The 25243-nt window shown below is 42.6% G+C and overlaps 2 protein-coding genes across 2 annotated transcripts; one reads left to right on the plus strand and one right to left on the minus strand.

The window, feature by feature from the left end:
• The first annotated feature begins 410 nt into the window (after positions 1-410).
• On the plus strand, positions 411-10722 carry LOC122104768 (olfactory receptor 5AL1-like). Its single transcript, XM_042675702.1, has 4 exons — positions 411-1336; positions 2811-2890; positions 4796-4983; positions 10537-10722. Exons 1-4 carry the CDS (start codon positions 411-413, stop codon positions 10720-10722), a joined length of 1380 nt encoding a protein of 459 aa, XP_042531636.1.
• Positions 10723-23744: 13022 nt separating this feature from the next.
• Positions 23745-24707, minus strand: LOC122104769 (olfactory receptor 1038). Its single transcript, XM_042675703.1, has one exon. The coding sequence runs from the start codon at positions 24705-24707 to the stop codon at positions 23745-23747; it is 963 nt and encodes a 320-aa protein (XP_042531637.1).
• Positions 24708-25243: the final 536 nt, after the last annotated feature.

Raw genomic sequence — 25243 nt, forward strand, 5'->3', positions numbered from 1 at the left:
TGTGATGTTTCCTCATCTGCTCAAACACATTCTGACACACCCAAGAAATAATATTTTTATTGTTTAATTTGGTGTAATTATCTTTAAATTATAACAATACTTAAGAAAGAATCTTTTTGTTATCAATGCACATATAATTCTCAATCCTTTCTCTTTTACTCATAACAGATATGATTTCAGTTAATAAATTATGTAAAACTTTAAAATACAACTTTCTGTTTTCACAGAACTTTGTAGAGATGCATGACTTGAAGACTGAAAGCTGGCTCAAGATGAAGACATTCCTATGAATGAATAGGATCAGTGATTCATAAACTCACTTGATCTACACTTGGTTGTTCCAGTAGGAACATCACTCCGATTGTGTAATCCGATCGGACTTTAGTGTAGAAGGCTTCTCCACCTGTTCCATGGCCCATGGAAATTATTCAGTGGTGTCTGAGTTCACCCTCCTAGGGCTCACGGATAATCCAGGGCTTCAAGTCATTCTCTTTGGTGTATTCCTGCTCATCTACTTAGGTAGTGCATTGGGTAATCTTGGATTGATGGTGCTAATCCATATCAGTCCTCAGCTTCACACACCCATGTATTTTTTCCTCACACATCTGGCTTTCATTGATTTCTGCTTCACCTCCTCTATCACCCCAAACACTCTTGTGAATTTTCTGCGTGAAGTGAAAAGTATAACATTCTATGCCTGTGCCATGCAGGTATGCTGCTTCATCAGCTTTTTGGTGTCTGAGCTGTTTTTGCTCTCCATCATGGCCTACGATCGATATGTCGCCATCTGCAATCCTCTACTTTATGTCGTTCTCATGCCAAGGGGTCTCTGTATGCGAGTCATGGCTAGCACATACATGTATGGATTTGCTGTGGGTCTTGCACAAACCCTGGCAACGTTTCAGTTATCCTTTTGTGACTCCAATAGGCTCAACCACTTCTACTGTGATGATGTGCCTCTAGTTGCTCTGGCCTGTTCTGACACAAGTATCAAAGAGATGATGCTACTAATCATTGCTGGGTTCAATACCCTTTGCTCTCTATTAATTGTGATCATTTCCTATGTCTTCATCCTGTTTGCCATCTTGAGGATGAAATCTGCTGAAGGGAGAAGGAAAGCGTTTTCTACCTGTGCATCCCACCTGACTTCCCTCACAATATACTATGGGACAATCATTTTTATGTACCTACAGCCTAAGTCCAGTCATTCACTGGACACAGATAAACTTGCTTCTGTGTTTTATGTTGTAGTGATTCCCTTGTTAAATCCACTGATCTATAGTTTGAGGAATCAAGAAGTGAAAAATTCCCTGAAGAGAGAGGGGGGACCAAGATGGCGATGGGGCAGTAGGTAAACGCCACAGCTCTCTCCAACCAAAAAGAGAGTTCAAGTTCCAACGCTTAATCTCCCCAAGAGATCGACAACAACAAAAAGACGAACACTCAGAGAAAAACCAGAGGTTGAAAATAACAAAAAAAGAAAGAGGAAAAGAAGAAATTCAGAACAGAGAAGAGCGAAGACCCCTCCCCCAACCTTTATTGGCCACGCAGCAGTGCGCCAAGCCGCCGGCCAGCCGGCCCGGCGGGGGCTGCCGGAGCCCCAGAGACACAGGGGGCTGCTTGCAGATCACCAGGTACCGGTTTGCAGAACAGCGGATCGCCAGGAACAAAGAAACCTACCAGTCGGGAATCTCCACGAGGATCCCACCCCCACCCCTCACTTTCCACCAGAGCAGAGAGGCTCCATCCCGACAAAGCCGCCCGGCACCAGCAGCACGACAAAGGAACCTGTCGGCAGACCACCCGCCCAGTGGCGATCGCAACGACCCGGATCAAACCGGTTCAAACCGCCCAAACCGGATCACACTGGTCAGAACCGGCTCAAACCGGCTCAAACCGGTTCTAACTGGATCAAACCGGTTCTAACCATTTCAAACCGGTCAGAATCGAGTCAAACCGGCTCAAACCAGTCAGAACCACATCAAACCAGCTCAAACCGGTTAAAACCGGATCAGAACTGGATCAAACCAGCTCAAACCGGATCGAATCGGCTCTAACCAGTTAGAACCAGATCAAACCATTTCAAACCGGCTCAAACCGATTCAAATCGGTCAGAACCGGCTCAAACCAGATCAGACCGACTCAAACCGGTTTGAACCGGCTCAAACCGGATCAAACAGGTTTAAACTGGATCAAATCAGTTCAAACCAGTCAGAACCGGATCGAGCCGGCTCAAACCGGTCAGAACCAGATCAAACCGGCTCAAACCGGTTTGAACCGGCTCAAACTGGATCAGACCGGCGCAAGTCGGTTTAAACCCCTTCAAACCGGATCAGACCGGTCAGAACGGGATCAAACCGGTTAGAACCGGATCAAGCGGGCAATAACCGGTTAGAGCCGGATCAGACCGCTTCAAACCGGTCAAAAGGGGATCAAACCTGTTAGAACCGCATCAAACCAGATCAGACCGGTTCAAACCGGTTAGAACCGGTTCAAACCGGATCAGAATGGTTCAAACAGGTCAGAACGGGATCAAACCGTGTAGAGCAAGGCTCAAACCAGATCAAACCGGTAAGAACTGGTTCTAACTGGTTCAAACCGGTCAGACCTAGATCACACCGGCGCAAACCGTTTTAAACCACTTCAAACCGATCGAACCTGTCAGAACGGTATTGAGCCGGTTAGAAACGCATCAGACTGGTTCAAACCGGTCAGAAACGGATCAAACCGGTTTGAACCATTCTCATCCGGTTTGAACCGGTTCTAACCGGTTTGAACCGGTCTGATCCGGTTTGATGCTGTTCTAACAGGTTTGATCCCGTTTTGACCGGTTTGAAGCAGTCTGATCCGGCTCTAACCGGTTATTGCCAGTTTGATCCGGTTCTAACCGGTTTGATCCCGTTCTGACCAGTCTGATCTGGTTTGAACCGGTTCTAACCGGTTTGAGCCGGTCTGATCTGTCTCTACCTGGTTTGATCCGTTATGACAGGTTTGAACCGGTCTGATCCGGTTCTAACCTGTGTGATCCTGTTCTGACCGGTTTGAAGTGGTCTGATCTGGCTCTAACCGGTTATTGCCGGCTTGATCCGGTTCTAACCGGTTTGATCCCGTTCTGACCGGTCTGATCCGGTTTGAAGCGGTTTAAACCCACTTGCGCCGGTCTGATCCAGTTTGAGTCGGTTCAAACCGGTTTGAGCCAGTTTGATCTGGTTCTGACCGGTTTGAGCCGGCTCGAACCGGATCACACCGTTTTGAACTGGATCAAACTGGTTAGAACCGGTTCAAACCGGTCAGAACCGGATCTAACCAGCTCAAACAGTTAGAGCCGGATTAAAACGGCTCATACCGGTTCAAACTGGTCAGAATCGGATGAAATCGGTTCAAACCGGTCAGAACCAGATCAAGCCGGTTAGAACGGGCTCAAACCGGATCAGACCGGTCAGAACCGGATCAGAACGGTCAGAACCAGATCAAGCCGGTTAGAACCGGATCAAACAGATTAAAACCGATTCAAACTGGTTCAAACCGGTCGAAACTGGATCGAACCGGCTCAAACAGGTCAGACCCGGATCAAACCATTTCAAACCGGTCAGAACCGGATCGAACCGGCTCAAACCGGTCCAAACCGGATCAGACCGGTCAGAACCGGATCGAACCGGCTCAAACCGGCCCAAACCGGATCAGACCGGTCAGAATCGGTTCAAACCGGTCAGGACCGGATCAAATCGGTTTAAGCCGGTTCAAACCGGATCAAACAGGTTTAAACCAGTTCAAATCGGTCAGAATCGGATCGAACCGGCTCAAACCGGTCAGAGCCAGATCAAACCAGCTCAAACCGGTTAAAACCGGTTCAGACCGGTTAGAACCGGATCAAACTGCTTAGAGCCGGCTCAAAACGGATCAAACAGGTTTTAACGGGTTCAAATCGGTTCAAATCAGTCAGAACCGGATCGAACCGGCTCAAATCGCTCAGAACCAGATCAAACTGGCTCAAACCGGTTTGAACCAGCTCAAACCGGGTCAGACCGGTCAGAATGGGATCAATCCGGTTAGAACCGGTTCAAGCCGGCTCGAACCGGATCAGACCGATTCAAACCGGTTAGAACCAGATCACGCCGGTTCAAACTGGTCAGAACGGGATCAAGCTGGTTAGAACAGGATCAAACCGGCACGAACCGGATCAGACCGGTTCGATCCGGTTCAAACTGGTCCGAACTGGATCAGACCGGTCAGAACCAGCTCGAACCGGTTCAAGCCCCGGATCAAACCGGTTAGAGCCCCGGATCAGACCGTCTCAAACCGGTTAGAACCGGTTCAGACCAGTTAGAACCGGATCAGACCGGTTCAAACCGGTCAGAACGGGATCAAACCGGTTAGAACAGGATCAAGACAGCTCGAACCCGATCAGACCGTCTCAAACCGGTTCAAACCGGTCAGAACTGGATCAAACCGGCTCGAAATGGATCATACCGGTTAGAACCGGATCAAACCGGCTCAAACCATATCGGACCGGCTCAGTCCAGTTAGAGCCGGATCAAAGCAGTTAGAACCAGATTGGACCAGTTCAAACACTGGTCAGAACCGGATCAAACCGGTCAGAACCAGATCAAACTGGTTAAAACCGGCTCAAACCGGATCAGAACGGCGCAAACCGTTTTAAACCACTTCAAACGGGATCAGACCGGTCACAACGGTATCGAACGGGCTCAAACCAGAGCAGACCGACTCAAACCGGTTTGAACCGGCTCAAACTGGATCAGACCGGTTCAAACCGGTTTAAACTGCTTCAAACCAGATCAGACCGGTCAGAATGGGATCAAACCGGTTAGAACCGGATCAAACCGGCTAGAGCCGGATCAAGCTGTTTCGAGCCGTCAGAACCAGATCAAACCGGTTAGAACCGGATCAGACCGGTTCAAACCGGTCAGAACGGGATCAAACCGGTTCGAACCGGATCAAGCCTGCTCGAACCGGATCAGACCGGTAAGAACCGGATCAAACCGGCTCGAAGGGGATCAGACCGGCTGAGACCAGTTAGAGCCGGATCAAAGCGGTTCGAACTGGATCAGACCGGTTCAAACCAGTTTGAGCAGGATCAGTTCGAACCGGATCGGACCAGGTCAAACCTATTAGAGCCGGATCAGACCAGCTCAAACCGGTTCGATCGAACCGGTTAGAACTGGATAAAACCGGCTAGAACCGGATCAAACCGGCTCACACCGACCGGTTCAAACCCGTTAGAACCGGATCGAACAGGCTCAAACCGGTCAGGACCGGATCAAACCGGTTTAGGCTGGCCAGAACCAGATCAAACCGGTTTCAACCGGATCAATCCGGTCAGAACCAGCTCAAACCGGCTCAAACCGGAACAGACCGGCGCAAACCAGTTTAAGCCGTTTCAAACCTGATCAGATCGGCTTAAACCGGTTCAAACCGGATCAAACCGGATTAAACCTGCTCTAACCGGTTCAAACCGGCTCAAACCGGTTCAAACTGGTCAGAACTGGATCAAACCGTTCAGGACCAGATCAAACCGGTTAAAACCGGCTCAAACCGGATCAGACCAGTGCAAACCGGTTTAAACTGCTTCTAACCGGATCAGACCGGCTTAAACCGGTTCAAACCGGATCACACACACACACATTTATATATATATCCATTTGTCCATTGAGGGGCCTTTGAGCTGATTCCATACTTTGGCTGTGGTGAATAGTGCTGCAATAAAAATCGTGCTGGTGGCTCTAATGTATCCTGGTTTGTAATCTTTTGGATAAATGTCCAAGAGAGCTATTGCTGGATTGACCATAGGGTAGTTCTATGTTTAACTTTTTGAAAAACCTCCACATTGTTTTCAAGAGTGGTTGAACAAGTTTATATTCCCACCAACAGTGTTATTAAGGTTTGGTTTGGTTTGGCCACATCCTTACCAATATCTGTTATCAATTTTCTTCTTTTTGCAGTTGTGGGGCTTGAACTCTGGGACTGGCACTATCCCTGTGTTCTTCAGCTCAAGGTGAGTGCTCCATAGTGCCACTTCCAGTGTTCTAGTGGTTTATTGGAGATAAAGAGTCTCATGGACTTTTCTGCCCAGGCTGGCTTTAAACCATGATCCTCAGATCTCAGCCTCCTGAGTAGCTAGGATTGCAGGCATGAGCCACCAAAGCCCAGCCCATTTGTTTTCTTGATAATAGCCAATCTAACTGGAGTGAGGTTGAATCTCAATATTGTTTTGATTTGCATTTCCTTTATGGCCATAAATGTTGAGCATTTCTTCACGTGTCTATTGATCATTTTTACTTCTTCTGAGAAGACTCTCTAGCTTATTAGCCCATTGATTAATATGGTTATTGTTCTTTTGAAGATTTAATTTTAAAGTTCTCTGTATGTGCTGGATATTAGGCCATTGTCTGTTGTGAAACTGGAAACAATTTCCCATTCTATAGGCTTATTGGCTATGTTCTTTGCTGTGCAGAAACTTTTTAGTTTGATCCAGATCCATTTATCAAGTCTTTCTTTGATTGCTATGCTTCAGAAAATTTTTACCTGTGGCCGAGAGTCCTAATGTTTCCTCTATTCTTGTGATAGTTTCATAGTTTCAGATCTTGCATTGAGGTCTTTGATCTATTCTGAATTGATGCTGGAGCAAGTTGATATGTAAGGAGCTAGTTTCAGTTTTCTGCATGTGGATTTCCTGTTTGGCCAGCACCATTTGTTGAAGAGGTTGTTTTTCTTCTAGCCTAAGTTTTTGTCTCCCTTATTGAATATTAAATAGTTGAAGTTCTGTTGGTTTATTTCTGGGTCTTCTATACAGTTCCATTGATCTTCAGGCCCATTTTTATACCAGTACCAAGCTGTTTTCATTATTATGGCTTTGTAGAAGAGTTTGAAGTTTGGTATTGTTTTTCCTCCAACATTATTCTGCTTGCTAAGGATTTCTTTTGCTATTCAGGATCTTTTGTTGTTTCATATGAATTTTTGGGTTACTTTTTTACTCATTGAAGAATGATGTTGGGATTTTGATAGTTATTGCATTGAATTTGTAGATTGCTTTGGGCACTGTTACCTTTTTCACAATGTTAATTCTTTCAATCCAGGAGCATGGAATTCTTTCCATGTTCTTAAGTCTTCTTTAATTTCCTTCTTTACCTTTCAAAGTTTTCACCATAAAGGTACTTCAGATTTTTGGTTAGTTCCTATGTATTTTATTTTTCTGAGGTTATTGCAAATGGAGTTTTCCTGATTTCATTCTTGATCTTCTCATTGGCCAACCAGTCTTTAACTAAACTTGCTTGTTTATTCACAGTATTCCCTATGCTATTTGTTGTCCCCTGGGGGATTGCTCGTGCATACCTGGAGAACAAAGGGTAAGTAATTCATCTGGATTTACCCTTTATGAGCCAGTAATTCCCAGATATGCTTAAAGAATGACACCATTTTCCCAAAGAAAGCAACCAACTTTCCGACTGTGTCCATCTAGAATATGATTTGGAATGTAGATAAGTAATCAAAAATCTTGTAGTCACTTACTAATTCAGTCACACATGCAGATAACCATAAATATGGTTTGTGGTTTGAGACCAGCTTGGGACAGAAAAAAAAAAAATCCTCCAGACTATTATTTACATTTAACCAGCAAAAATAGCCAGAAAGAGAGGTGTGGCTCAAGTGGTAAAGTACCAGCCTTGGGTGAAAAAGGTCAGGGACAGGGTTCCCAGGTCTTGAGTTCAAGCCCTGGGACTGGCACAAGAAAGAAAGGAAAGAAAGAAAAAGAAAGGAAGGAAGGAAGGTAGGTTCTGTGTCTCTTACATTTCATCGAACAGGGAAGACAGCGCTCCTTGCACCCCAAATGTAGCAAGAGAGGGCAATTGAGTCTCAGTGAGCTTAATATCACCCCCTGATAAAGTCATACAAGTCTCTCCATTAGCACCAGCCCCCTGCTAGGACTGTGCAGTGCCAGCTCAGTGCCCGCTACTGCTGAGACACAGGTGCCCACTGTCAGTCTAATAGGCTCCTTTCCCATAGCTTAGCATGCTCCTTTCAGGAGCAGGCACCATTCTCAAAGTAATCAACACTAGGCCCAGTTAGTGCAGGTAGTAAACAATTGGCCTCCTTGCCCCTCCCCTTAAGATGACTCTCCATTGGGTCAGTTACAACCATATAAGGTAACAGGACCCCTTAAATTGACCTTCAGTCTGGCCAGCTGCAGCCCTACTCATCTACTACTTGCACAGCTGCCATAAATCCTAGCCCAGCCATGATGAAGTCCCTGGCTCACGTGTCTTAGCCCCTTAGGTTACACAGGTCACCACAGACAAAGACTGGTGCTTCTTCTCCCTGTGAGAATTGGCCTTTGCTGGCAAGAAACCTTTCTTTCTTTGTTCTCTGTGCCTGGGTGTCCATGTGGTTTTACACCCCCCCTTCCACGATGATGGGAGATCTGGTGACCCCTAAACACAGGCAGTTCCCCATTCCAGCTGCAGGCCTTTCTGGCTGGCCCACTGTGAGCACAGAGACAGCTGAGCCTCTCTTGGTGGAGCAGGCCCCACCGCCAGGTGCAAGGCCCTGGGAGGATCCATGGCATGCACATACCGCCCCCCACCCCCTCTTACAGCATCCATGAACCACTGGCTCCTGGCAGGACAATGACTCTTAAAGGGCCTCAGCCGACCTCTCGATGGTCCAGGGAAACGCAGGGGTCTCCAAGGTCAGCAGGAGCCATGACAGTCAATGACAGTCAAGGGACAGAGGTGAGACATGAGTAGCAGGAATCTTGTTTTAGTTCAGTGTCAACCTGGAAAGATCTGGATTCCTCTGCAGCAGTTCTGAGTTTCTTATGAGCCTCCCCACCCCCCACCCCCAAACCCTGGCTTCGTGCTTTGCACACAGCCCCTTCACCTCCACTTCGCCCCATCTCCCAAGCTCTCTCTCCCTCCCCGGACATCCCAGCCCCACAGGGCGCTGTTGTTTGTAAACAGCGGTTGCTGGGTGGAATTATTTTGGGGGAGGCTACAAGGGAGAAATGCAAGGCCTCTAGCACATGCTAGGTAAGCACTGTGACACTAATCTTCAACCTTTTTTTTTTAAGTTTATGTTGAGACAAGGTCCCTATGTAGCCCAAGCTGTTCTTGAACTCTTGACCTGTCTGCCTCAACCTCCCAAGTGCTGGTATTACCCCTCCCTATAGCAGCTCATCTCCCTGCTTCCTTTCCTCCCCTTCCCACTTTTTCCCTCTCCCCTCTCCTCCTCCTCCCTCCCTTCCCCTCCCCTCCTCTCCTCTGCTCTCTTCTCCCCTCCCTTTTCCTCCCCTCCCCTCCTCTCCTCTTCTTTCCTCTATTTCTTTCTCTTTTTTTAAAGAAGTCCCTATGTTTTGGCCCCTGGTGGCTGGGATTACAGGTATATACCACCAAGCCCAGCCCCCAACTGGTCTTTATTAGCATAACTTTTTTTTTAATTTTTAAAATAGTCATAAAAGTGATGTACAGATGGGTTATAGTTACATAAGTCAGATAATGAGCTCACTTCATATCTCTCTCTCTCTCTCTCTCTCTCTCTCTCTATATATATATATATATATATATATATATATACTTTTTATTGTTATGCGGGAATTCAATCTCAGGATACAGAGACGCCACATTTTGAGAGGTCGAATTGGGAATCCTGATTAGAAAGCCAGTGACTGCAAGTGGACACATTCCCCGAGAGACTTGCAGCCTCGAACACACTTCACACTGTAAGAAAACTGAGACACGAGGGTAGTAAAGAAAGAGCAGAAAACAATCTCAACAAACCCTCGTGGAGAATTGAAGAGGGATGCCATGCTGCCCTGCGGAGAGCTAGGAGGAGGGTGTGAAATGAGGCTGAGGTGGTGGTGATGGTGGAGGGACTTAAATAGGGTCATGGTCAGGAGGCAGGGTCACATGGAGCTCAAGGGTTCAGAGTCTAGTGAGTTCATGGTATATTCCTGGCAGTTCCAATAACCTATTGTCCAAGTCCCCACCCCTGCCTCTAGGAACTCGGGCATGCCCAGCGCCTGGGGATGGGACTCCACCTCCGAGAGTCTTTGGAAATTCCCTATCATCCAGCATATTGCCAAGATGGGCCCAGTTAGACCCAGTATCCTTATTTCATTATAAAGATGATGTACAAAAGGAGTTGCAAGTGAACATCTCTTTCTGGACAATGTCACCCCTTCCCTCCTCTTCTAGTTTTTCCCTGCCATCCCCACTCACAAATTGTCTAGTTCATTTTCAACATAGTGTCTAGTGAGCACCACTGCTGTATTTGTTTACTCTTTGTCCCTCCATTTCTGTGTCCCCCTTATCTTCCCAAGGACAGAAAAGGAGCAAACAAGACAAAAAGAAAACAAAAACAGCAACAAAGGAAAAAACAAAACTTGATGCCAGGCACTGGTGGCTCACACCTGTAATCCTAACTACTAAAGAGCCTGAGATCTGCGGATCACAGTTCAAAGCCAGCCAGGGACCAGCCGGGAGTCTCCACGAGGATCCCACCCCCACCTCTCACTTTCCACAGGAGCAGAGAAGCTCCATCCCGCCAAAGCCGCCTGGCACCAGCAGCGCGACAAAAGGACCTGTCAGCAGACCACCTGCCCGATCGCGATCGCAACAACCCGGGTCCCAGAGACAGAGGGGGCTGCCTGCAGATCACCCGCGCACTCAGACCCACCGGATCTCTACAACCCGCGAAGAAGCCGCCTGAGCGTGGACCCTGTTGACCCAACAGCTTCAATAGAGGCAGAGACAGAAAAAATCACACAGAGCCACCACCGCCCAACCAAGCCCACAACCACCCCAACTGAACTCGGATTGCAACAACAACTGACGACCTACACCACACAGAAACAACCAGCTCCAGGGTGAGTACCCCACAGGGGACAGTGTATCCCTCAAGGGAGACCAGAGCTGGAGGGAATCCCCAGACCCTGACCTAGACTCCCTACCCAACACGCGGACCACAGGACCCACTGAAACTGAGAACTGTCCGAGAGCTCCACCAGCCCGTGGAGCACACTCTGCTGGCCAGACCAGAGCAAGAGTGCCCCTGGAAGGGAGCTCAAATGCCCAAGCCAGGAACAGCGCCCCTGGGTCAAGACTACCAACAGTAGAAGAAATTTGAACTGTGTCCTCCAGGCTGCATAACCTAGGTGGTATACACATCAGCATAGACCTAACAAGCGCGCTCCAGGCTGGGGCCGGAACCAGGCCCGGGGATCCGGCGCCTGAACAACACAAAAAGCTGAGCATACGCCTCAACAGAGGGGAGAAAATAAACAACACTCCCTGGGAAGCACGCCTGTGACAACAAAAGACCTGGAGGCTCAGGATAAGAGAAGCCCAAACCCCACCAAAACTCTACCCATATACCCTAGGCTGGGAATTGGGCAACACAGGCTGCCAGCACCTGATAGTAAGCAGGAGCTCAGGCTGATAAGGCGGCTCAGCAATAGAGTGATAGTCTTGGATGTATGAGGCCCTGGATCTGATTCCTCAGCATCACAAAAGCAAAAAGGGTCAGAAGTGGTGCTATGGCTCAAATGGTAGGGTACCAGCCTTGAGCTGAAGAGCTGAGGGACAGCACCCAAACCTAGAGTTCAAGCCCACAACCAGCCCAAAACAAACAAACAAAAACACATCAGGAGCCCATAGCAGACTCCAGTATTTGGGAGAGTGCATCCAGAGCATCTGATCTTCCCAAGAGCACCCGTAGGAGCAAACACAAGCAGTCTAGGCTGCTCAACCCTTCCAAAGGCGGGAATTGCCAGCAATCTACAGCAGAGAGCTGAGAATCCTAAGTAAGTCAGAATAGCAGCTGGAAATAGGCTCCCAACAGAACCCAGATCAGGCACAGACTCTCTCTACCAATACAGAATCAGCAACCAAGCAAAGACAGACACACCAAAACAAAATTGAAGAGCAGTCTCCTGAACCCCCATGCGAAAATCACAGAGAAAAATCACAAGGTTTACCACCACCCAGGACAGCAAGCTCACCTCAAAAGCCAGCAGCCACGCAGGGGAGAGCCCCAGTGGGAGCAAAGCAGGAATGGAAGACAAAAGCTACATCCAAGGGTTGCTGGAGGCAATGACTCAAGAAATAAAGCGAGAAATGGATCAGAAATTGAAAGAGCACAAGGATGAACTATCAAAAGATATACAGGATATCAAACAAAAGTTGGGTGCAAAAATAGAAGCTGCACAAACCTCAGTAAGAAGTGAGATAAACGCCAAATTAGAGGTAATGCATACCTCATTGAGAGGTGAGATCAGTACTCTGAGAACCAACATTGAATCCATAAAGGGATCCATTTCCTCCATGCAAACCACAATAGAAGCCACGGTCAACAGAGTGAATGAAATGGAAGGTAGAGTGTCAGACACAGAAGACAGAATACAACAACTGGACCAAAAAGTGACAGATATGGAAAAATCACTCAAACCAAAGGGAAATTCAAGAGCAAGCAGATAATGCCAAAAAATTTAATCTTCGCATAATCGCATAAGGTGAGGAATTCCAGAGCAAGGGAATGCAACACCTATTTAACAAGATAATCAATGAAAATTTTCCCCACCTAAAAAACGACCATCTTAACTACATTATAAAAGCTTATAGAACACCCAACAAGCAAGATCCGAGGAGAAACACTTCTAGACACATTATAGTAAAAATGATAAATCTGAATAATAAGGAAACAATCCTGCATGCAGCAAAAATGAAGAAGGAGCTATGCTACAACGGGAAAAAAATTAGAATCACTGCAGATCTCTCCACACAAACAATGAATGCAAGAAAAGCCTGGGAAAGCACCATACGAGCCCTGAGAGCCAATAACTGCCAACCCAGACTAATATACCCGGCAAAGCTAGCATTCACATTCGATGGAGAACTGAAAACTTTTAATAGCAAAGAAAAACTAAATGAATACGTAAACATTAAGCCAGCATTACAAAAAATTCTAAGAGGGGGGACACAACCTGAAGAAAGCAACCAGGAACTGGGACCTGCCCCAAACAGGCGTTACTCAAAGTCTAACTGAGCAAGCACAGGAGGAAAGGAAAGAAGAAAAACTTAGGAAAACGGAATGGCAGGGACAACAATGCATCTCTCTATACTTTCTCTTAATATAAATGGGCTGAATTCGCCAATTAAAAGAAAACGAACTGAGGACTGGATCAGAAAACAAGACCCATCCATCTGTTGCCTTCAGGAGACCCACCTCTCAGCCAAACATACAAACAAACTCAGAGTGAAGGGGTGGAAAAGGATCTACCAATCAAATGCCCCCAGTAAGAAAGCAGGTGTAGCTATCCTGATATCTGACAAAATAAACTTTTCATTAAAATCAGTACAGAAAGACAAGGACGGACACTACATATTAATAAAGGGAACAATCCAAGAGGAGGATATAACCATCATCAACTTATATGCCCCAAATATTGGTGCACCCAGATATGTCAAACAAATACTCTCAAACTTACAGAATAAAATAGATCCCAATACGATAATACTAAGAGACTTTAACACACCACTCTCACCAAAGGACAGGTCTACCAACCAGAGGATTGGCAAAGAAGCTACCGAATTAAGTGAGGCCATACTTCAAGCGGAATTAACTGACATCTACCGAGTATTTCACCCTAAAACAACACAGTACACATTCTTCTCAGCAGCTCATGGAACTTTCTCCAAAATAGACCATATCATAGTTCATGCAAGGAACTTAAGCAAATACAAAGGGATCGACATAATCCCCTGTATCCTATCTGATCACAGTGGAATCAAGCTAGCTCTCAATAACAAAGCATACCACAGAAATTTCTCTAATACATGGAAATTGAACAGCACACTCCTTAACAAGGCCTGGGTAACAGAAGAGATCAGAGAAGAAATAAAGCATTTCCTACAACTCAATGAAAATGAAAACACCTCACAAAGAAACTTGTGGGACACAGCAAAAGCAGTCCTGAGGGGCAAATTTATTGCCCTCAGTGCCCACATCAAGAGAATGGAGACAGACCAAGTAAATAATCTCATGTTGCAACTAAAACAGCTAGAAAAACAAGAAAAAATGGGACCTAAAGCTACTAGACAAAGCCAGATAACCAAATTAAGAGCAGAGATTAACCAATCAGAAAATCAGAAAACCATAACCAAAATAAACCAAACAAAAAGCTGGTTCTTTGAAAAAATAAACAAAATTGATGGCCCGTTGGCAAGATTAATTAAAAAAAGAAGAGAGGAAACCCATATTAATAGGATTAGGGATGCCACGGGAAACATCACAACACGTACCCAAGATATCCAAACAATTCTAACAGACTACTTTCAAAAGCTATACTCTCTAAAGGAAGAAAATCTGGCAGAAATGGATGCATTTTTAGAGAAATACAAGTTGCCCAAACTGAGCAAAGAAGAAGTTAACCAATTAAATAAGCCAATATCCTATAATGAGATACAGGAAGCTATCAAAAGTCTTCCAACAAAAAAAAGCCCAGGACCAGATGGATTCACAGCAGAATTCTATAAGACCTTTAAACAAGAACTAATACCCATACTCCTCAAGCTCTTCAGAGAAACAGAGAAGGAGGGAGCTATCCCAAACTCATTCTACGAAGCCAATATCACAGTCATCCCCAAACCAGGCAAAGACCCAACCAAAAAGGAGAATTACAGGCCAATTTCCTTGATGAACACAGATGCAAAGATCCTTAACAAGATTCTAGCTAACAGAATCCAGAAACACATAAAAAAAATAATACACTATGTCCAGGTAGGCTTCATCCCAGGGACACAGGGATGGTTTAACACACGTAAGTCAATAAATGTAATCCAACATATCAACAGAGCCAAGGTCAAGAATCACATGATTATCGCCACAGATGCAGAGAAGGCCTTTGATAAAATTCAACATTCATTCATGCTAAAAGCTCTGGAGAAAATAGGAATAGAAGGAACATTTCTAAAAACAATAAAAGCCATTTATGACAGACCAATAGCCAATATTATACTTAATGGGGAAAAGCTACAACCAATTCTCCTAAAATCAGGAACAAGGCAAGGATGCCCACTGTCTCCACTCCTCTTCAATATAGTCTTAGAACCCTTAGCCAGGGCAATAAGGCAAGAAAAAGACATTAAAGGGATCCGCACAGGGAAAGAAAAAGTTAAACTATCCCTTTTTGCAGACAACATGATACTATACCTCCACGATCCCAAAAACTCCATCCCCAAACTCTTAGAAATCATAAATCACTTCGGCAAAATAGCAGGATACAAAATAAACCCACAAAAATCAGTTGCCTTCCTATACACTGATAATGTACAGGAAGAGAGGGAAATAAAGGGAGCAACCCCATTCACAATAACCTCCCAAAAAATAAAATATTTAGGAATTAACCTAACCAAAGATGTAAAAGAACTATTTAATGAGAACTATAAAAAGGTAAAGAAAGAAATTGCAGAAGACACTAGGAAATGGAAAGACCTCCCATGCTCCTGGATAGGCTGACTTAATATAGTAAAGATGGTAATACTTCCAAAACTAATACACAAATTCAATGCAATTCCTATTAAAATCCCAATGACGTACATCACTGAAATACAGAAAACAGTCCAAAAATTCATATGGAACAACAAAAGACCTAGAATAGCCAAAACAATTCTAGGGGATAAAGACAATATGGGAGGGCTATCCATGCCGAACTTCAAACTCTACTACAGAGCTATAATCACAAAGACAGCATGGTACTGGCACAAAAACAGACCCGAAGACCAATGGAACAGAATAGAAGATCCAGAAATAAATCCACAGGCCTACAGCCAGCTGATATTCGACAAAGGAGCCAAAGACATACAATGGAAGAAACACAGCCTCTTCAACAGCTGGTGCTGGGAAAACTGGGCAGTCACATGCAGAAAACTAAAAGTGGACCCCAGCCTATCACCATGCACCAACATCAACTCAAAATGGATTAAAGACCTTAACATTAAACCTGAATCTCTGAAACTACTGCAGGACAGAGTAGGAGAGACACTTGAACTAATAGGCACAGGAAGGAACTTCCTGAACAGAGTCCCAGGGTCACAACAAGTTGGAGAGAGACTCGACAAATGGGACTACCTTAAAATAAAAAGCTTCTGCACAGCTAAATCTATCGCAACTAAGCTAGAAAGACAACCAACGAATTGGGAAAAAATATTTACCAGCAATATATCAGACAAGGGGTTAACATCCTGTATATACAGGGAACTCAAGAAACTAATCCCTCCCAAACCTAACAAACCAATTACTAAATGGGCAAGGGAACTAAAGAGGGACTTCTCAAATGAAGAAATAAAAGTGGCAAAGAAACACATGAGGAAATGTTCATCATCCCTGGTGGTGAAGGAAATGCAAATAAAGACAACCCTGAGATACCACCTTACCCCAGTCAGAATGTCCCACATCCACAAATCAGCCAACGACAAATGCTGGAGGGGATGTGGAGAAAGAGGAACCCTATTACACTGCTGGTGGGAATGTACACTTATACAACCACTTTGGAAAGCAGTCTGGAGGGTCCTTAGAAAGCTAGATTGACCTCCCTTACGACCCAGTCATACCACTTCTAGGCATCTACCCTGAACAACAGGAACCAATACACAAGGACATGTGTACCTCCATGTTTATTGCAGCACTGTTCACAATAGCTAGGATATGGAAACAACCTAGATGCCCCACCACAGATGAATGGATCCAAAAATTGTGGTATCTATACACAATGGAATTTATGCAGGCATTAGAAATGACAAAATAATAGCATTTGCAGGGAAATGGATGGAGCTAGAAGGAATCATGTTGAGCGAGGTTAGCCAAGAACGAAGAGACAAACGGTACATGGTCTTCCTGATAAGTGGATGCTAAATCCAAAATGTTAGGTGATATGACAAAACTAACAGGACTTAAGAAACAAAGATCTCCCACTCATCTGGTTGAACCACTACTAAATATCCCCATGCTGCTGATCACATATATGGTATATAACATGTGAACACCGTTATATATTACAGACTGTGATAGACAATTTGCTCCAGGAAAGTTAGAATGAACTTGTGACTTTAAATGAGCATCATTATTCCACAATACTGTGAATTTCCGGAAATTATGTAATCACTTAATCACAATCAAAAAAAAAAAAAAAAAAGAACCTCTGGGAAGGGAGGCAGGGAGGGGATTGTAGGGGGAAAACAGTGGAGGGGGTAACAATGTTCAAGAGGAAGTGTACTCATTACCTCACTCATGCAACTGTAACCCTCTGTATAGTATCTTTACAATAAAAAAAAAAAAAAGAAATGGCAAAAAAAAAAAAAAAAAATTCCCTGAAGAGAATGAAAGAAAAGTTATGTTTGGCTATCAAATAACCTAAGAATTATTGAGGGTCAAGATTTTGACCTTGAGTTGAGCTATTTCTTACAGGGAATCACAAATCTGGTAAATTGTAAGCCCATGTCCTTTACTTAGCGAGGCCTTTCTCAGTCATGGTATTGTAAATGTCCAATCTTTCATTCTAGTGGTTTCCACATGAAAATCACTTTGTAAACATTTTAAGTTGGTGAATTTTATTTTTTATTTTTTTTGTCGGTCGTGGGGCTTGAACTCTGGGCCTGGGCGCTGTCCCTCAGCTCTTCAGCTCAAGGCGAGTGCTCTACCACTTGAGCTACAGCGCCACTTCCGGTTTTCTGGTGGTTTATTGGAGATAGGAGTCTCACAGTCTCTCCTGCCCGGGCTGGCTTTGAACCGCGATCCTCAGATCTCAGCCTCCTGAGTAGCTAGGATTACAGGCGTGAGCCACCAGCGCCTGGCTAAGTTGGTGAATTTTAAATTGAGAATGATGTGGAAGAATGGAGAGAGAGGAGAGAATCAGAGTGAGAGTTTTAAAATAACACTAAAAGGGAGAGATCATAACCTTATCCACAATATCTTTAATAATTGGACAGTATTTCTTTAATAACTGAAAAAACAGTATCTCAAGTCCAACACAGAAATTTAAATTTGTGTTAAGTTGAAATAGATCAACTTCTACCTTTTCTTTCTTTTCTTTTTCTTTTTTTTTTTTTTTTTTTGGTCATGGGGCTTGAAAAATGGGCACTGTTCCTCAGCTCTTCAGTTCAAGGCTAGCATTCAACCACTTGTGCCACAGTGCCACTTCTGGTTTTCTGATGGTTAATTGGAGATAACAGTTCTGCCCAGTTTGGCTTTGAACCTTGATCCTCAGATGTCAGCCTCCTGAGTAGCTAGGATTACAGGAGTTAGCCACTGGTGCCCGGCTCAGCTTCTATCTTATACTTCAAGACACCCTGGGAAAATAGCAAAGTTTAATAACAATGTTTACAGACTGGCTGTTTTCCATAGGCCTCCATTCTGCATTCATGACAGACAGAGTACCCCAGAATTCGCTTTACTTGCAATATTTACTAACTCATTCTGCATTGTATCATGTCAGTGAATAACTTCTTAGCAATGAAATTCATTCCTGTATAGCCTTATTTTTATGATTTTTGACCCTGAGATACTTTGGCTAACAATTTGCACTTTTGTAGTTAATAGGTGACTTAATGAGCAAATTTTTTCATCTTTAAATACCCACTTCTGCATCTGCAGATACAGTGATACTTCATTTCTATAGAAGTAAATGTGATTGTTAAAGAGGAATGCAAATGTAAGAAGATTGTAATGGATGTGTCAAGTTTGTGAAACACACGAAAAGTAATACAAACTCATAGTGCAAATTGAGAAATTGGTGAGTAATGAACTTGAAGATCATTGATACTTTTCGAACATTGATTTTTTTTAGGTGATTGGGTGTTTGTTCTCTGAAATATTTGGTGACATAATTTTATTAATTGTAAAATCAATAAAAGTCAAAAAGGAATTATTCCATTATGCTATTTCTTTATAATTCTTTTCTTAGCATTGAACATCAAACCTGGTCCTCTTGCACACCTAAAGTGCCCTAACATTGAGCTAAATCACTCCTCATTACAATTTTTTATAACAAATTATTTTTCCATTTTAATTTTTCTTATTTATTGATGAAATACTGTATTTATTGTGTGCCAAGCATTATTTTGAGTTACTTATAAATATTAACTTTTCTAATCATAAAATAACTATACATAACAAGGTGTACATCTCATTGTTGCAATGGGGCCACCTGTATCCCTATATAAACAATTTGTTTTTTCCCTTCCCCTCCACAAATTATACCAACATCAAATACAGTGAAAGCAGGGGTTATACCGTGGGGGTGGGACATACAAAGCAACGTAGAAATCATCTTATAAATATGTTAGAAACAATTGCATGAAAGAAAAAAACATTTACATACTTATCTTGGGATTCATTCCCCTAACATCAACTTATCTGACCTTTTCTGCTTGACTCAGACATATACTAGGTATTGCAAAGAAGGGAAACCATGGGACCTATAATAAACATAAAAGTTATTAAGAAACCTTAGTCAAATTAAGGACCTATCAATGACAAATATATCAAAGTTTACATAGGCCCTTTATCTAACATACAGCTGTGTTAGTACACTTTAACTATTTATTTTCTTCTGTAAATTAAAGTTATGACTTTATACCCTAGGGAATATCATGAATGAGATAATCATCTACAGAATGGGAAATCATTTGTTCTGTAAATCTTTTCTCAAGTGATTTTTGAAGTAGATTCTATGCAATGAAATCTTTCCTTTTTCTCTGCTGAGGAAAAAAAAGAAAATAAAAACTTTAAATTATCATATTAAAAAATAACTATGCAATATGTCCTATGTTATTATCTCTGCTTGACAGATGAGAACAGTGGGTACAGAGAGGTAAGTTTCCCAGGGTAACAAAGCTACTAGATATCAGGGTAGGATTTTAGCCAGGCACTTGAATTCTGTTCTGTTCATATTCAATATAATCTCTCAAACAATTATATTATTTTAAATCTGCATCTATTTGTCTCTCTCCTCTCCCTCTCTTTCCCCTTCTCTCTCTCCTCTCTCTTTCTCTGTGTCTCTGTATCTGTCTCTCTCTCTGTCTCTCTCTGTCTCTCTCTGTCTCTGTCTCTGTCTCTCTCTCTCTCTGTCTCTCTCTCTTTCTCTCTCTGTTTCTCTCTAGCTCTCTGATACTTTCAACACTTTCTCCCTGCTGCATATGTGTGTGTGTGGTATGGATTACAGAAAATATTTTATATATCTTTTGATTTGTTTTCTACATGCTACATAAAATTTTTTTTCTGTTAAACAAATAGGCCACCATTGTTTGAGTTAATAAAATTCATTTATTAGTTCTGTATGTCTTTATGTTAAAGTAATCATACACTAACTGCTTCTCTTGTGTCCTGTAATGGGTACAACTTCTAATCAAGTTGTCTGAGTTAATTTCCAAAACACCTGAGATTGGTGTTTCAGAATGCAGATATTCCAGTTATAGATAAAAATAAAAGTGTAACCATTGAATTCAAACTTATATTTTAATTATTATATCAAACTTATTTTTTAATTATTATATTTAATTCTAAACAGTAATGCATTAGGCTTTTATATGTTTTTACATTGCATGGTCACTCACAAAAATGTTATCCCTAAATTAGAAATTAGAACACATCACAAGAACCATGTACGAATACAAACCTAATTTAGGAACAGAAATTGTACACCTTCCTACTTGGCTTACCTTCCACGAAAAGTAAAATAAAGAAGTCAGCACATGGAAGATAGAAAGCATTCTGCATTTGTTTCTCTTCTGTGGACATGCAGTGATTGATTATTTTGTATCCTTCATATCCAGAGTCTTAGCTGTTCCTGTAAAAGCTAAACCTATTTCTTGGGAGGTTATTTCAATAAACATGCTATACAACCATATGTACATAGCTATTGAGCGTTTGTGATCCTCTCCTGAGAAAATCTTCCATTGCTTTCACCTTTGTGAATATTTAGAGACCTGTATAATTTATGATGTCCAAGTTTACTTTTTTCATCTTTACCATCCAGTGTACTTATTTGTACATTCTACTTATGGCAAATGAGGGAAAGCATACAACCTTTATATCTTTGGGTATGACTGACTTCACTTAATATGATTTTTTCAGGTCTTTCCATTTCTTTACAAATGGTACTGTATCTTTGCAAATCTTGGACTCTTTTAAAATGTCATTTCTTTCAATTGTTTCCATCTCTCTGTATTTGAAATCCATATGAAAAACACACAGAGACTACAGACAGAGAGATTAAAGCATCAAATACTTGTTTACCTTAGTAAATAAACTATTTATTTACTTACTTATTTTTGTGGGTCATGGGGCTTGAACTCAGGGCCTGAGCTCTGTCCTTGAGCTTTTCTGCTCAAAGTTAGTGTTCTACTACTTTGAACCACAGCTCCACTTTTGGTTCTCACATGGTTAATCAGAGATAAAAATCTCATGGACTTCCTCCCAGGAACTGGCTTTGAACTGCAATCCTCAGATCTTAGCTTTCTGAGTAGTTATGATTATAGTCATGGGCCACGAGTGTTCAACATTTGTATTTATTTTTATTATCTTATAAACTGAAGAATGCTAATTGTGATATTTTGACTGAGGAATTTTAGCCAAGAGATGAGTCTAGTCATTTACGCAACTTCCACCATAGTCTTAACGGCTGCACTGAACTATACAACTATACAACTGTACCACCAGTGACCTAAATAAACTCCCTATTCAGTGCACTGGAGACTGTGCTCCTGTCTGAAGAAAACCTACATTTGGTTTTATGTGTAGTTGTTGAGGATTAAAATTGTGTGTTGACATGAAACCTGCCACTCATTTAAGCAGGACTGTCATAAATAATTGCATGAAATATAAAAGTTCAGTAAACTCCCCAAAACTACAGTGTCCCTCAAATTAGTCATCAATATTTTATAAGCCTGGGATTTCTTTACTCATAAAAATAAAAAGTGTTCAGGACAATGTTGTTTGTCATGTTTGTGATGAGTGAGAATGTCTTGTTAATCTGTTCATATAAACATGCACTCAGAAGATATGTCACCTGTAAGTAGAAACACTTGGATCCTCTGTTAAGTCATTTTTTTTTAACTTTTTAAATATTTTTAATTTACTTTAAAAATCATTTTTATTTCAAATAGCTATACGAAATGGGTTATATCTTTGCATTTTCATGTACATGTCCAGTGGTTACACATATTTTAATTCTAGGAGCTAGGCTTGTTGGCACATGTCTGTAATGCCAGAATTAGTGAGGCTGAGGTCTGGGTTAAGAGATGGCCTCAAAACAAAACAAAACAAATGAAATAAAATACCCAGAGAAGTTGGTCAACTCAGTGGAACTCAATGGCAGCATATCTTGGTCATGCATAAATTAAGATCAGCAGAAGTAATAACCATCTTCTTTTGCAAACTTGTGACTCTGTTGTGAGTGACAGCAAGTATAATATTCTAAAATGCAACATAATAAATAATAGTAAACTGCTAACTTAAATCTTTCCTTAAATATTAAAATAAAAAACTCCCAGACTTATTTTTATTTATGTATCTTGTTCTACAAACATGTTTTGAATTCACAGCGGGGACTAGTAAGTGTCACAATGGCCACCCTTATTTGTCACTAGACAAGCACTGATATATGTTGAATATGTTAATTTATAAACAGAATTTCTCGTAAGCTACATTCTTCTAAGTATGTAATAAAGAAAACAAAGGAGAAGGCAACAATGCTCAATAGGAAATGTACTCAATACTTGCTCATGTAACTGTAACTCCTTTGTACAGCATTTTTACAATAAAAATGTACAAAAAAAGAAATAATTTAGTATCTTAGATATTTAAATCCTAAAAAATGAAGAAAAGAGAGCTCAGCTAGACTTGAATTTTCCTTTGATATTTTCACATTACATTTTATGTGAAATCAGGCAACTTTCAAGTAATCACTTCCTAATGAAATCTATACATCCTTTAACTTTGTTTGCTTATCATAAATATCGTTACTTGATTAAGTGCCTGAGAGAATAGAAAACTCCACTAGATTTTATCTGTGTCCCTTAATGATTGGTAAGCTTCTGAAAGTCCAGTGAATTATCCTTAGCATTATATAACAAACATTCATGTAACTAACAGCTAACAAAATGCATACTAAAGTGGATATACTTCAAAGCAGACTAAATATTAACCTCTGTAATCCTCAAGAAAAACCAATGCATCCTATTATTTTTGAGGACTGGAATCAGAGTCAGTTACTCAGATTAAGGTTGGTGGTCCAAAAATCACATGAGTAATAAGCGGAGGAAACATTTTTCAAACCCAAGCAATGATATCCAGAGTCCCTAGCTCTAATAAATAATCTATCTCCTCCATTGTTTGAGATCCTCTATATTTGTATTTGAACCTGCCTTGTGTGGTCTGTGTAGAAGCAGTTGGTTAAGGCATTGCTTTGTGAAGAAAAGTTCTCTGCAGCCTATACCATGACTTCAAATCCATGGTCCTCTTTCCTCCACCTCCTGAGGTCCAGTACTACAGGTGTGTGCTGCACCTCTGTCAGTGAACTGGACTCTAGATAGTGGATGTATTTTCCAAGAGCAGCTTGTGTCTTCATAGAAAATAACCAAAGTTGGTGACAGTAACAGTTCTCATTTCTTTTTTCATGGATTGGGAAAGAATGACAAGTTACAAGTTGGGAGATTTGGAAGTGGGGAAGGTTCACATTATTGTCTTCTTGATTTTAATAGTTTTAAGGTTTCGCACCCTTTCTCCAAGGCTTTCTTGGAGGCCTGCTTCACCTCCTTGTTCCTGAGACTGTAGATCAGCGGGTTCAGCATGGGGATGACCACCGTGTAGAACACAGAGGCCATCTTATCGGTGTCCAGGGAGTGATTGGATTTGGGCTGCAGGTACATGAAGATGAGCGTGCCGTAGAAGATGGTGACAGCCACGATGTGCGAGCCGCAGGTGGAGACGGCCTTGCGTCGGCCCTGGGTGGAGCGCATCCTCAGGATGGCAGCGATGATGAACAGGTAGGAGATGAGGACGATGGAGGAGGAACAGATCATATCGAAACCCGCGAAGGCGAAGATGAGGATTTCCTTCACGCGCGTGTCAGAGCAGGACAAGGCCAGGAGTGGAAGGTCGTCGCAATAGAAGTGGTTGATCACGTTGGGCCCGCAGTAAGTCAGCCGGAAGGTGACAATGGTGTGGAAGAGGGCCACCAGAAAGCTGTAGGTGTAGGGGACGGCCACCAACAGCAGGCAGACGCGTTTGGACATCAGTGTGGAATAGTGCAGGGGGCTGCAGATGGCCACGTAGCGGTCATAGGCCATGGAGGCCAAGAGGAAGCACTCGGTGATCATGAAGGTGAGGAAGCAGCCCAGCTGCGTGGCGCACGCGTGGAAAGGGATCGTGGTGGGCACCACCACGAAGTTCACCATCATCTTGGGGGTGATGGCCGAGGAGTAACAGAGGTCCACAAAAGCCAGATGGCTGAGGAAGAAGTACATGGGGGTATGGAGTCGAGCATCAACCCTGATCAAAATGATCAACCCAAGATTGCCCAGCATTGTCACCAGATAGATCACTAAAAACACCACGAAACAGGGTACCTGGAGCTCTGGCCGGTCTGTAATCCCTTTGAGGATGAATTCGGTGACATAGGTGGCATTTGCGTCAGCCATGTGCGCTGGCAAGACTTTGTGAATTTGGTGTCCGTGGGAAATGGTGTATTCTTCATGGCCCCTGCCAGTCAATGGAGCATACCGCTGGCGTCCTCTTGCTGACTGAGTTGGCTCATGCTCTCGTAGATAACAATGTATTCCAATTTCTTGTGCTATTTTTTTTTTTAAATGAGAACTCCAAAATGGGTAGAGAATCTAAAGTACATTCAGACCAGGTCCGAGGGAATCCTATGAGAAGCCAGAAATCACTGAGAGCATGAATGCTGGCAAATATTTAGTAAAGTGGGACATCAAAATACTATATTAAAGTGAAAAATGAAAGTTCCCAGTGGCATTGCATAACAGCTCTACCTAGAAACCTGAATCAGATCAACTAAAAAAATACACAGGCAAAATATTTACAAAAGTCTGTTAACATACTACCTTAGGATTGGAGATTATTATATCAAATACTCTGATTTTGATTTTAAAAAACAACTATTTGATTTGTGTACATTGTTCTGAATGAGTCATCATTTCAATGACTATTTCTTTTT

Source organism: Dipodomys spectabilis, unplaced genomic scaffold (genome assembly GCF_019054845.1).
Source record: "Dipodomys spectabilis isolate Male_0828 unplaced genomic scaffold, ASM1905484v1 ptg000030l, whole genome shotgun sequence".
NCBI lineage: Eukaryota > Metazoa > Chordata > Mammalia > Rodentia > Heteromyidae > Dipodomys > Dipodomys spectabilis.

Bases quoted from the DNA above. Each gene is read 5' to 3' on its own strand.
- LOC122104768 (XM_042675702.1), top strand. From the start codon at position 411: ATGGCCCATGGAAATTATTCAGTGGTGTCTGAGTTCACCCTCCTAGGG. The intron at 2,891-4,795 runs GTTTGATCCCGT...GCTTCAAACCAG, and splicing joins GTTTGATCCGGTTCTAACCG to ATCAGACCGGTCAGAATGGG. The intron at 4,984-10,536 runs GTAAGAACCGGA...CACTTTCCACAG, and splicing joins GCTCGAACCGGATCAGACCG to GAGCAGAGAAGCTCCATCCC.
- LOC122104769 (XM_042675703.1), bottom strand. From the start codon at position 24,707: ATGGCTGACGCAAATGCCACCTATGTCACCGAATTCATCCTCAAAGGG.